The 12,792-nt window shown below is 48.6% G+C and overlaps 1 protein-coding gene across 4 annotated transcripts in view; it reads left to right on the forward strand.

Annotated features, from left to right (window-relative positions):
- The window catches only part of CYP4F22 (cytochrome P450 family 4 subfamily F member 22), a 54,945-nt gene that overhangs the window by 28,403 nt on the left and 13,750 nt on the right, over positions 1-12,792 (forward strand). For 3 of the 4 annotated variants that reach the window (XM_083593495.1, XM_083593494.1, XM_083593496.1), the window contains exons 3-4: positions 1,090-1,234; positions 9,590-9,643. In XM_083593495.1, coding sequence (XP_083449621.1) covers positions 1,090-1,234; positions 9,590-9,643 — 199 coding nt within the window. Of the gene's footprint in view, positions 1-1,089; positions 1,235-5,402; positions 5,548-9,589; positions 9,644-12,792 lie in introns of all 4 variants that reach the window. The other variant, XM_083593497.1, reaches the window with a different exon arrangement.

The raw sequence follows: 12,792 nt of genomic DNA on the forward strand, positions 1-12,792 counted from the left end.
GAGGCGAGCACTCCTTCTGCGGGAACTTAGCTCCCTCCGCCTCTCTGCCCTGAGCCTCTGCAGCTCAGGAGAGGCTGGAGGGTTACCGGACCCAGAGGCAACCTCAGCTTCCCCTGACGGGGCTGAGAGTGGAGCACCTGCAGGCAATGGGTCCTCCATCACCTCAGGAGCCAGAGCAGACTCAGCTGGTACCTGTACCTGAGGATCCAGCACAGGTGAGGACCCTTCAGGCTCAAGCCCCAGCCCCGGCTCAACTGGTTCTGGAGGCGGGGAATCCTGTGCAGGCTGGGATTCCTCAGGTTCAGCCTCCGAGTCCGAATCCCAGGCCATCACACCGACAGAGCATCTTGCCGCAGCTGGCCCCGCCTCTGGATGCAGGGCACACACGCCGCCCCAGGCACCCAGTTGGCTTTTTCTGCCGCTCCTCATTCCCCCATCCTTCCCCCGCCCCCAGAGCTTAGGGATGGGTGGCAACAGCGCTTTTCTCTGAGGGTAAACAAGGGTACGCAGTGCCAGCCCCACTTTATCTAGAAGAAAAGCACTGGGTGGCAGTATATGCCTTCTTAACCAATGCTCTTGTCTCTTTAGCATCTCTAGTGAATATGAAGCACAACTCTGGAATTCTGAGAAAGCTTCTGGCTTTGGGACTCATTGCTGCCTACCAGCTGCTGTATGTATGGTCACCTACACAGCCAGTGGGAATATCGGTGCCCGTCCCACTGAGATGAACGGGGCCTTTGCCAGACCTTGAGATGCCTGCTGATGGCAGGCGGCTCCTTTTATGAAGCGCCACCTCTTCCCTCTTGTTCTTGTTGCAAACCTTGGCCGGCATCCATCGCTGCCTTTGCCTCATTCTTGGCAGTCCTGCCACTTGCACAGTGATGCCGTTAGATGCAGCGGGACCTTGGACTCAAGGACCCCACATGGGTCCCTCTCTCTATGTCACTTATTTCCAGATGTGGTCAGCCTTTGGTGGCCCTCTTCCTCATTCTGCTGGCTGGTGGGCTTCGGACTTAGCCCCCAGAATCCTGTCCCAATGGCACCGCGGTCCCTGCTAGTGCCCACACTCACTGCCTCTGTTGCTTCCAGGTTTTGCCCTGTGATGAGGGTTTGGCCAAAGTCTCCGAGCTGGTAGCCACCTACTCCCAGGGATTTGTGACGTGGATGGGGCCCTTCATACCGCTCATTTCCTTGGTTCATCCTGATTATATCAAGCCAGTTGCAACAGCCTCAGGTACTGTGGTGGTAGATTGTGGCAAGACTCAAGAGTCGATCGCAGGCCCAAGAGGCCACAGCATTCAGTAGCGGCCATCTTCCCCAGGCATGAATGATGGAGTTTCCATAGCAAAAGGTGGACCTTGGCCAAATACATGGTCTCATGCTGGTGTGAAGTTGTTTCCCCACCCCCCTCAGACCAGAGTTTCAACACAGGCGCTGAACTGACTGGGGGGAAGGCAGGTTGGGAGTGAAGGAAACAGTGTTGAGATGAGAGATGCAATAACTTTAACCATGATACAGTATTGTGATTGAAACCAGCTTGCCCACGTGCTGAGATCTGCTGAGGCTCTTCTCTAAGCGCCCTTCCCAACTGGAAGTGCTCCGAATTACAGCAAAGCAAGACTTTGTTTTATTCATTTAATAATGAATTAGCACATGTCTTACTTAAAGAAGTGCAGCCGGTGCCTACATTCGATTCTTGTTTTGTTTCTAGACTAGGGCGTTTTGCTTTCTCGGACATTTTAATTTGTGGACTTTTTTAGTGGCCACCTTGTATTATCCTTAACGCGACAATTTTATTGTGTTTTTAGGGTTTCATTACCGCCCAGGAATCTGTTGAGGAAGGGTCAAGCCAAAAAAAAAAAAAAAAAGGACAGAAAATTGCATATAAAATTTGCTGATTTGCATATATAGATGCAAAGTTGTTAATGATTGATTTAATGCAGGGCATCTCGCCGTCTTGTCAAAGGCTAACTGGGTGAACTGTGTGCGCCCTTTCGGTCTGCTGTCCAGTAGCTAACTATTGATAGACAACTCCTTCCTCCTTAGGATTGATTATCCTTAAACCAGACTTAAACTGAGTAACATGACCACCCTAGTGAAAGGGCAGTATGCAATGTTTTAAATGAAGAAGCAAACAAAAATAAATGTAACACTGCAAGTATTTTTTTTTTTTTCATTTTCTGATGGTGGATTTTCAAGATGGTTTTATTATTATGAATAGGGTGTGTGTTAGTGATTTTATCTAGCTGCAAGAGGAATAATAATTATTGTTATTTATGAAATTTCTGTGCCGTCCTTCATTCAAGGATCACAGGGTGGTTGACAGTACAGTGGTACCTCGGATTACAAACACTTTGGGTTACAAATGCTTTGGGTTACAAACTCCACTAACCCGGAAGTAGTACCTTGGGTTACGAACTTTGCCCCAGGATGAGAACGGAAATTGCACAGCTACGGCACAGCGGCAGCGGGAAGCCCCATTAGCGAAAGCGTGCCTCAGGTTAAGAACGGTTTCAGGTTAAGAATGGACCTCTGGAATGAATTTTGTAACCCGAGGTACCACTGTATAACACAGAAATACACAACAGCATAGCAAGCAATGACAAGAACACATACACACCTCACAGACATAGTTTAAAGTCGCGTGGCTTGGGCGTGTTGCAGGCCCCATGGTGAGTGCCGCTCGCCATTTTGTCAAACCCCCCCCATGGGGACACCCGGGGCAAACTGCACCTACCGCACCTCCCTTGCTACACGCTCTATGCCCTGACTAGGACCACTGCAAAGTGGTGCCACTGCCCCCCTAACTTGGGAAGCTGTTCCAGAATGATACCATGGTTGATGGTTTCAAAAGCTGCTTAGAAGTTGAGGAGAACTTACAGGGACACATTTTCCCTGTCTCTCTCCTGACATAAGTCATCATACAGGGTGACCAAAGTAGTTTCTGTGTCCAAACCAGTCCTAAACTCCAGCTGAAATGGATCTAGCAATAAGATAAGCCGTGGTGATGACAGTGAGAGTTCCTAAGGAGCCATGATTGTGAAAGGCGGACCCTTTCAAGCGCAGGCAGGGGTGCTAGAAGGTAATGAATTCAGCATCTTGTATGAAGGCAGCTAGGAAGTGGGTTGCAGTTCAGATGCTGAAGCTAAGACGATTGATTTGATTGAGGAGTCAGGGCAGCAGCCTCTAACTAAGCAGTTCCTGTGTCCGTTCTTGAGAGAGAAGGGGAATATGATGTGCCATGGATCAGAGAACGGCTAACACTGACTGGCAGGATTCCCCAAATCCCTCACTGGTGAAACACTGGTTGCCCTAGTTTTGGTGTCATTAATAATGGAGGTCATGACAGGTAGCGTTTCCTGCCCCCTCTCATGACCATTCTGGCCACAATCCTAACACAGCTAGAGCCACAAGGGTATGACCTTTGTGGTCCTGGCTTTTCCTGAAGCAGGCCTTCTTTGCTTGCTGCCTATGTAGAAGGAAAGCACAGAAGTGAACAGATGTTTGGAGTCCAGGCACTTTTGGTAAGTGGTAGTCTTAAGAGTGGTAGTCTCGTAATCTGGAGAACCGGGTTCGCGTCTCCGCTCCTCCACATGCAGCTGCTGGGTGACCTTGGGCTAGTCACACTTCTCTGAAGTCTCTCAGCCCCACTCACCTCACAGAGTGTTTGTTGTGGGGGAGGAAGGAAAAGGAGATTGTTAGCCGCTTTGAGACTCCTTAAGGGGAATGAAAGGTAGGATATCGAGTCCAAACAACTCCTCCTCCTCCTTCTCAACGCCACATCCGCCCCTTATCTCATTCTCCCAAGATGATCAAGGTTGCTCATTATTGTGAACACTTGCAGAAGCTTTCCAGCGTTTCCCTAACCCTACCTGGCACAGGAGCCAACTCCAGGGGGCCGTGGGTGCTTAGGCACCCACAATAATATAATCGTGGGGGCTTGGCACCCACAAAGTCAATTGGAAAAGCCGGTAGGCGGCAGTGGCTCTCTTCTCCGACGGCTCTCTTCTCCGAGAGAGAAGCAGTTCAGCTCTGACCTCTGCAGCCAGCGAACAAAGCACCCTTTTCGGACGGGGGGAAGGCCTCAGACATGGAGGCACGGTCTCTGAGTGTGCCCCTCCTTGTGGAAAAGGGTGCCTCGCTGGCTGCAAAGAGGAGCCGCCTCCACGCGGACATGCAACATCACACACACACGTCTGCACGTGGTGGGTGTGATGTCAAATGCACTGTGTGCAGGCATGTGTGTGTGACATCGCATGTCCACGTTGTGGCGGCGGGCACCCACAAGCCTGAGTTGGCACACCTGCTTCCTGGAGATGCCAGAGGCCTTTTGTAAACAAAGCAAGCGTTTCACTATTGGGCTATGCCCCCTGGCCAGCTAGTCAGTTTCTAGCTAAGGTGCGCGTCTAAAGAAGACACCACAGCTTTTTAGCTTCCTCGTGTTCCTATCACACTTGTCATAGGAACAGTACCAGTTCTCTCTATAACTGCAACCTTTCTCAACCTTTGATCCACAGGCATTGTTGGACTACAACTCCTACCATTCCTAGCCAGCATGGCCAGCGGTCAGGAGTAGTAGAACTACTGTCAGATATAACGGGAGTTGTAGTTCAGTAATATCTGGAGGGACGCAGGTGGAGAGAGGGACGCGGGTGGCGCTGTGGGTTAAACCACAGATCCTAGGACTTGCCGGTCAGAAGGTTGGTGGTTTGAATCCCCGCCACGGAGTGAGCTCCCGTTGCTCAGTCCCTGCTCCTGCCAACCTAGCAGTTTGAAAGCACGTCAAAGTGGAAGTAGATAAATAGGTACCACTCCAGCGGGAAGATAAACGGCGTTTCCGTGCACTGCTCTGGTTCTCCAGAAGCGGCTTAGTCATGCTGACCACATGACCCAGAAGCTCCCTCGGCCAATAAAGCGAGATGAGCGCCACAACCCCAGAGTCGGTCGTGACTGGACCTAATGGTCAGGGGTCCCTTTACCTTTTTAATATCTGGAGACCCAAGGTTGAGAATGGAGAGGACTAGTATATTGCATTTTGTCTTTCCTTCTTTTTCTGCTTGGTTCTTCTTGCGGGCTCCCATCTTTCCCGCTGGCACACGGAGAGAGTTAATATCGCTTCCATTCCAGGAAGGCTTGGGCCTTGCAATTAGTCAGTAGCCTGGAAGCCGCTGGTGACGAGGAGTTACACACAAGGGAGTGAATGGGTTGGGGGACAGAGCATGGAGTGTGCCGTCTCCCCACTGTACCTACAATCGAAATGCGACAAGCTGGAGCTCTCCGACCTCAGGACTCTTAACTAACTGTTTCTTTGCAGGCTAGCAAGCTTTGTGGGCTTATTTACTCACACAGATCTTGGGGAGCAGGCTGAGCTGGCGTCTCTGCTAACCCAATCCTTGTCCTAGGCACGAAGCACCGAGGAAGGGCTGCAGGATGCAGCGCAGCTGACTGCCCAGTACGGGCAGATCTGTGTCTGGTGGCTTGGTCCCTGGGTTCCAATTCTGAGGCTTTTCCATCCAGAGACCATCGGTCCTGTGCTCCGGGAATCAGGTAGATTGTGGCAGAGAAAGGACGTTCCTTAGGGCACAAAGCTGGAGCCATGCAGCGGGCTGACTTGAGGGTGGCATCTGGCTGCCTGTAGGTCTCATGTTGGGCATAAGAACATAAGAAAATCCTGTTGGATCAGACTCTCCAAGCGCCCTTAATTTCCAGGGACAGTCCCGGATTTACAGAAGCCGTCCCGGTTTCTGATTTGATCCCGAAATGTCCCGCTTTTCCTTAGGGCGTCCCTATTTTCATTGGGAAAACGTTGGAGGCTACGGAATAGGATGTCCCCAGGGCTTTTTTTCAGCTGGAACTCACCCAGAACTCAAGGAAGAATAGATACAAAAACTGATGGGATATGCAGAAATGGCGAAACTTACCGGAAGAATAAGAAATCAAGATAACAAAATTTTTAGCAAAGAATGGAAATGGTTTGTTGAATATTTGCAGATAAATTGTAAACAGATCAAAACACTGGCAGGGTCATTGTAATAACTTGCAGTTATATAAGAGTATATATTTAAAGGAGATAAATACGGTAAATGAGTAAGTTAAGTAAATTTGGATATGCAGAAGGTATTAAAAACAATTTTAAAGAACCGCAGAAAGAGGGGGGAAGGAAGTCAAGTTTTAAAATGTCAAAATGATTGTAAAATCAGTGAAATGTATATATCTGAAAAGTATACATAATATTTTTTTAAAAAAAACAACAACAGCTCAGTTCTGGCAGCATTGCCATTCTAAGAGAACGAGGGAGGTGTTCGTGGTGAGTTCCGGCACCTCTTTTTCTGAAAAATAGCACTGGGCATCCCTATTTTCAAAGCAGCTTATCCGCTTCAGTCCATAGAATTCAATGAGCCGTTGACAACTTGCCCCATGCCTGCCTGCATAGTTCAGGTTTTGACCTTCAGACTGCCATCTTAGACATGTGACTTTATTGGGGAGGGGAGAGAAATTAATGTGGAGAGCTGGCGATAATATAGGGAGCAATTCTTTTATGTGAAGAATAAGAGGAAATAAAGTGAGTTGCACAACAAACACACGCATTTGGAATATCACACAGCAAGAAGCCTTGGGAAACTGCCGCATTTGCAATAGTGTTCACGCATGGCCATAAATGCAAAATGATAATCAACTGGTTGTGGATATATCAATAATCAATGGAGATGGCTTCCATTATATTTTCTCACTAGAGCCTTTGGCAGTTGTAGACCCAATCATGCATTCTCTGTAATTACAATGGACGGTCAATTGTCAGAAGCTGAATGTGCAGCATGGCTTTGTCAGGGTAATCCTTCCACTCATCATTGCAAAGGGACATTGTTAGATGTTTTTAGGAAGGCTTGTTTTCACCATGGTTTGTTCAGGAAACCATGAATTGTCCCGCAGAGAAGCAAACAATCTCTAACTCCAGTTACAGATAGGTAGCCGTGTTGGTCTGCCATAGTCAAAGCAAAAAAATTTTTTTCCTTCCAGTAGCACCTTAAAGACCAACTAAGTTAGTTCTTGGTATGAGCTTTCGTGTGCATGCACACTTCTTCAGATACACTGAAACAGAAGTTGCCAGATCCTTCTATATAGTGAGAAGGTGGGGAGGGGTATTACTCAGAAGGGTGGTGGGAATGGGTGATTGGCAGATAGCTGTGATGAGCCTGTTAAGAGCTCATTGCAGTCGTTAAGAGTCGTCAACAGGCTCATCACAGCTATCTGCCAATCACCCATTCCCACCACCCTTCTGAGTAATACCCCTCCCCACCTTCTCACTATATAGAAGGATCTGGCAACTTCTGTTTCAGTGTATCTGAAGAAGTGTGCATGCACACGAAAGCTCATACCAAGAACTAACTTAGTTGGTCTTTAAGGTGCTACTGGAAGGAAAAAAATTTTTTTGCAATCTCTAACTCGTTTCTCCAAAGCTTGCTTTGTTTTCCCAACTGTTCTTCCGTTGGGTTTTTGTGCCCCGGCAATTGTCTGGAGTGGGCTGGCCAAACAGGATTGGACCAATTGGGGCTATCTGGTTCAGACATAACGCCAAGCGTGCCATGGTTCATAAGCTAACACCAAATCATGGCTTTCCATCACAATTTGTTAGCAGAAAACAATTTATGATTAGTCTGCTGAGCTGGGTTTGCTGTTGTTGGCACCTGATTTTCTCGAGAGGCAATGGAGTGCACTTCAAGGGGCTGAAGTCAGACCGCTGCATTGGCAGCACCAAAGGGACCTCGGCAGTGCGCAAGCCTAAGCAATGTGCATGGAGGTCCTGGGCTGCCCAGTCGACAAGACCCCCCTTTTGGCCTCGCTGATGTGGTCCAAAGGAAAGCAGAGCAAAACGTTTGGCACCAGCTTGGCTGCCGGAGCTGCCGGAAGGAGGCATATAAGGTGCCGTCCAACCATCTTAGGGACTCTACTTTGGATTTGTGTAGGGTTTACTCCTTAGCTTTTTCTTCTCCCTAATATATCCTGCAAAGCAGTGCAGATTTGAATCAGAGTTTTCCTTCTCCTACATCAGAGGTCAGCAACATAAGGCCCATGGGCCAGAAGTGGCCCATGAGGGTCGCTTAACTGGCCCATGAGCCGCCCCCTAACCAAGCCGCCCGCTCGGCGAGTCCCTGCGCGCTGCGCTAAACCGGTGCGGCGCGGGGACCACAATCCGCTTCTCCAGAAATTGCTTCTGCACATGCCCAGACGCCAGAAATCATGTCTGCGCATGCCCAGACGCTGAAATCACTTATGCGCAGGCGCGATTTCCAGTGTCTGGGCATGCGCAGATGTGATTTCTGGTGTTGTGCTGTGTCAGTCCGGCCCACGGAGGATCTCCGCAGAAGTGATCCGGCCCATGCCCAGTAAGCCTTGCTGACCCCTGTCCTACATGGACCACCTTTCCAGGTTGACAAGCCCCACCTGCCCTTCACTTGCCTCTAGAGCATGGGCAGAAATCGTCTTATTGACCACTGGATGCACTACTGGTTTCGTCCGCTCAATCTGCCAGAGCCTGTCTTTGCACGGAGAGGAAGTCCCTAACTCACTGAGGGTTTGAGACCCATCGGCTACCCTCACCTGGTTTAGCTTGCCAATCAAAGCCATTCCCAGGGTGTGGCCGCTGTCACACCAGCAGCTTCTAGGAGCCGCAGGTGAGAGCCGAGTGCAGGGTGGAGACCAAAGGTGGACAAACTGCCCCTCAAGGAGCAGGATGTGTCCCTCGCCAGAGGTACTACCCCTCCCTTAACACCCCCCACACCAGTAAATCATAGTAAGCCTAAACAAATCATGTGTCTGCGTCTTCCTTCTCTGTCAGGGAAATGAGAATGTCCTACCCCGCCTTTGCCTTACCTGGAGTGTGCTTGTCTATGTCTATATTCATGCTGTGCATCTATTAATTTGTAGACTCAAAATGTAATGCTGCGTGGTTAATTTTGCTTCAATTGAGATGGGAGAGGGAAGGTTTTGTAAAGTGCGTTGAAGGGTGCCATGCAGATTATGCGATCTGAGCATGGCTGCATTACTCCAAGGATGCTCCCTGCATGTTCTCAGGGCGGAGTTCTGTAGGAAAAAGTTGATTTTTGTAAAGAAAATAAAAACAACTACACCACCTCTCCGACAAAATAAAAGCATGGCAAATGTAAGCCTGTGCTATCTTTGCCATGCTTCTTTTATTTTATTTTAATTTTATTTTAATCTGATGATAATTCCATTTTTGTGGCTGCTTGGCCTCAGTGAGCTTCCCTGCAAGTGCGCCCATTCTGTGCTTCTAGTCTGATGCAGATGCAAATATCTGGGGCTGGGATGATCCCTTCCTGAGCCTTTGCTCTGTGCTGCTAGGCAGAAGGCGTTCCAATTCCCTTGCTCCACTCCCCAGTGGAGGTGCCCCTGAAAACACTTTAAATATTTTTATTGCTTTAATTTGTGTGAGCCACCTTGAGTAGGATATAAATAAACATCATAATAATTGTATGCCCAATTTCTTTAATACTTAAATGTCTGGAGATCTGAACTTTTTTAAAAAGAGAGAACTAGAGTGAACGTGTTTCTGTTTTTCTCTTCCCTGCAGCTGCTGTTGCTCCCAAAGACAAACTCTTCTACGGCTTCTTGAAGCCTTGGCTTGGTAAGGTACCCCCACCACCAACACTGAAACTTGTCAGACCATGAGCTCTTGTGCCAGGGATAAGTACGTAGAGCAGGTGTGGGGAACCTCTGGCCCTCCAGATGTTGTTGTTGTTGTTTAGTCGTGTCCGACTCTTTGTGACCCCATGGACCAGAGCACGCCAGGCACTCCTGTCTTCTTGGCCATTGGCCACAACTCCCCTCATTCTTGGCCATTGGCCATGCTTGCTGGAGCTGCTGGTAGTTCAGAAACATCTGGAGGGACAGGGGTTCTCCGCAATTGATGCAGAACAGGGATCTGCAACCTGTTCATTTGGTTTTTCAAATGACAGTTTTACAATCACATATCCAACATACAACATAAAGACAAGATTCCATAGACTCTCCTGGACTTCCCTTCTCTCCTTTGTGGGTCCTATTGTTAATCAATCATTCCCTCCTGCATCTTTTATAATACAGTCAAACCTATTCTTATGCCCGCCTCCACTCGTGTCCATTTTGCCCAACATCTGGGGCAAACCCGGATGTAACTGGCGGGTTTGCCGCCGTTCGCGCATGCGCAGAAGCAGCAGTTGCCATTTGCACATGCGCAGAAGCAGGCAAACGCCGCCTGCGCACAACGGCACCTCTCCCAGCGACCTGTTTTGACTTCCAGACGGGCCTCCGGAACAGATTGTGGTTGTGAGTAGAGGTTCCACTGTAATCCAAATCTTTTACCTCCCCATTATATCCAAAATTCACCATTAAACTATAAGGGTTATTCTAATCCTACTAACAATGTTAACTGTTTACAATGGTTTTTAAGATAAATTATATATTTCCCCCATTCTTTATTAAAATTTTGGTTTTCCTGATTTCTGATTCTTCCGGTCAGGGATCTGCAACCTGTTCAGATCCAGGCCCCGCTTTTCACCCAAACATGCCTTTGGGGACCCATTTTCAAACTTTTAACCATATATTTGCACGGTGGGACACAGGTGGCACTGTGGGTTAAACCACAGGGCCTAGCACTTGCCGATCAGAAGGTTGGCAGTTCGAATCCCCGCAACGGGGTGAGCTCCCGTTGCTCGGTCCCTGCTCCTGCCAACCTAGCAGTTCAAAAGCACGTCAAAGTGCAAGTAGATAAATAGGTACTGCTTTGGCGGGAAGGTAAACAGCGCTTCTGTGTGCTGCTCTGGTTTTGTCAGAAGCGGCTTAGTCATGCTGGCCACATGACCCGGAAGCTGTATGCCGGCTCCCTCGGCCAGTAAAGCGAGATGAGCGCCGCAACCCCAGAGTCATCCGCGACTGGACCTAATGGTCAGGGGTCCCTTTACCTTTACTAGTGCTCCTATCCCGACCCACCAATGGATGACCAGTAATATAGAAGTTCAAAAAGGATTGTATGCTGTCTGCCAATGGAGCGCTTATCCTAGCATGCATAAGCTTCCAGTCACTTTGGAGTGATAGATAATGTAGGTCTTGATTGGGCTTGGGTAGGGACATCAAACAGGACCCTGAAATGGTTAAGGTGCTTCCATACCTGTTGAAAGCACAGTATGAGAGTCCTTTTTACAGCCAATGAAACAACAGAGCTTACTTTACCTTATAAGAGTTACCAGCGTTACAGCACAAGACAAGACGAGCCACAAACAAAGGGGAAACTTGGGAGTTTAATTTGTACCTGGATCAGCCTTTTGTTTAAAGACAGGGATGAATTTTAACAGCAGCCAGGAACATAGAATTGTAGAGTTCAAAGGGACCCAACGGTCATCTAGTCCAACCCCCTGCAATGCAGTAATCTCAGCTAAAGCATCCATGGCAGTTGGCCATCCAACCTCTGCTTTGAAACCTCCAAGGAAGGAGAGTCCTCCCGAGGGAGACTGTTCCGCTGTCAAACAGCTCTTGCTGTCAAAAAGTTTTTCTTGACCCTTAGTTGGAATCTCCTGTCTTGTAACTTGAAGCCATTGGTTTGAGTCCAACCCTCCAGAGCAGAAGAAAACAAGCTTGCTCCATCTTCCATGTGAGAGCCCTTAAAGCATTGCAACCAGGGAGGGGAGTTCCCTCCCCAGTTGCAAGCTCAGAAATTCCCCTCTCACAATGCATTTAATCTTGAACAAGCACTCATAGAAGTTGTTGGGTGTCCCCTCGATATACACAGCAGTAGACTCTTTACATGCAATAAAATCATTCTCTGCAAGGCTTCTAATTTGTGGACGCCAGAAAGCTACCACTCTTCATCTCCCGAAGGTGCTGTTGCATCATTGTTGAGCTGACTTCACAACTGCCGCCTAATTAGGGCAACTAATTACCTGCAGGTCTATCGACTTCTGATTGGGAGATCAAGTTGGTATCTGTTCCTTTAGAATTTCCTTGCGAAGAGATAATATTGCATCCACAGTGACGCCCCTTAGTCTCCCTGGACAACCCCACCAGATTAATGTCCTCTGAGCTCAGGGTAGTTCATGCAGTTCAACATGCTGCCTATCAGGAGGAGCAAGCCAGATAATCCCAGGGTGGCCAGACAAGGGTAGGATCCGGTGCCTGTCCTTCATTCTTAGCCCACAGCATCTGATGGAGGTATCTTGTGCCTGAATATGGCAATTCCGCTTTTATCTTTCATGACCATTAGCTACTAGTAGAGGCACTGTGCTCTAAACCACTGATCCCCTTGGGCTTGCTGCTCAGAAGGTCGGCAGTTTGAATCCCCGCAACAGGGTGAGCTCCCATTGCTCTGTCCCAGCTCCTGCCAACCTAGCAGTTTGAAAGCACACCAGTGCAAGTAGATAAGTAGGTACCACTGTGGTGGGAAGGTAAACAGCATTTCCATTTCTGGTTTCCATCCCGGTGTTCCATTGCACCAGAAGTGGTTTAGTCATGCTGGCCACATGACCCAGAAAGCTGTCTGTGGACAAATGCCGGCTCCCTTGGCCTGAAAGTGAGATGAGTGACGCACCCCATAGTCACCTTTGACTGAACTTAATTGTCCAGGGGTCCTTTACCTTTTCCATTTTACTAGTAGAACTAGTGGTATACCTAGGCAAAATCAAGTGCTGCACAGCTCCACCCAGGTTTTCCCATCAGGGTGGATATTTTGATCTTTGGGGTATGGTATTGTGGACCTGGCTGTTCATCTTCTCTGGGAGTCTCACTGGCTGCAGGCAGGCCGTT

Source organism: Podarcis filfolensis (genome assembly GCF_964270895.1).
Source record: "Podarcis filfolensis genome assembly, chromosome: 17".
Lineage (NCBI taxonomy): Eukaryota > Metazoa > Chordata > Lepidosauria > Squamata > Lacertidae > Podarcis > Podarcis filfolensis.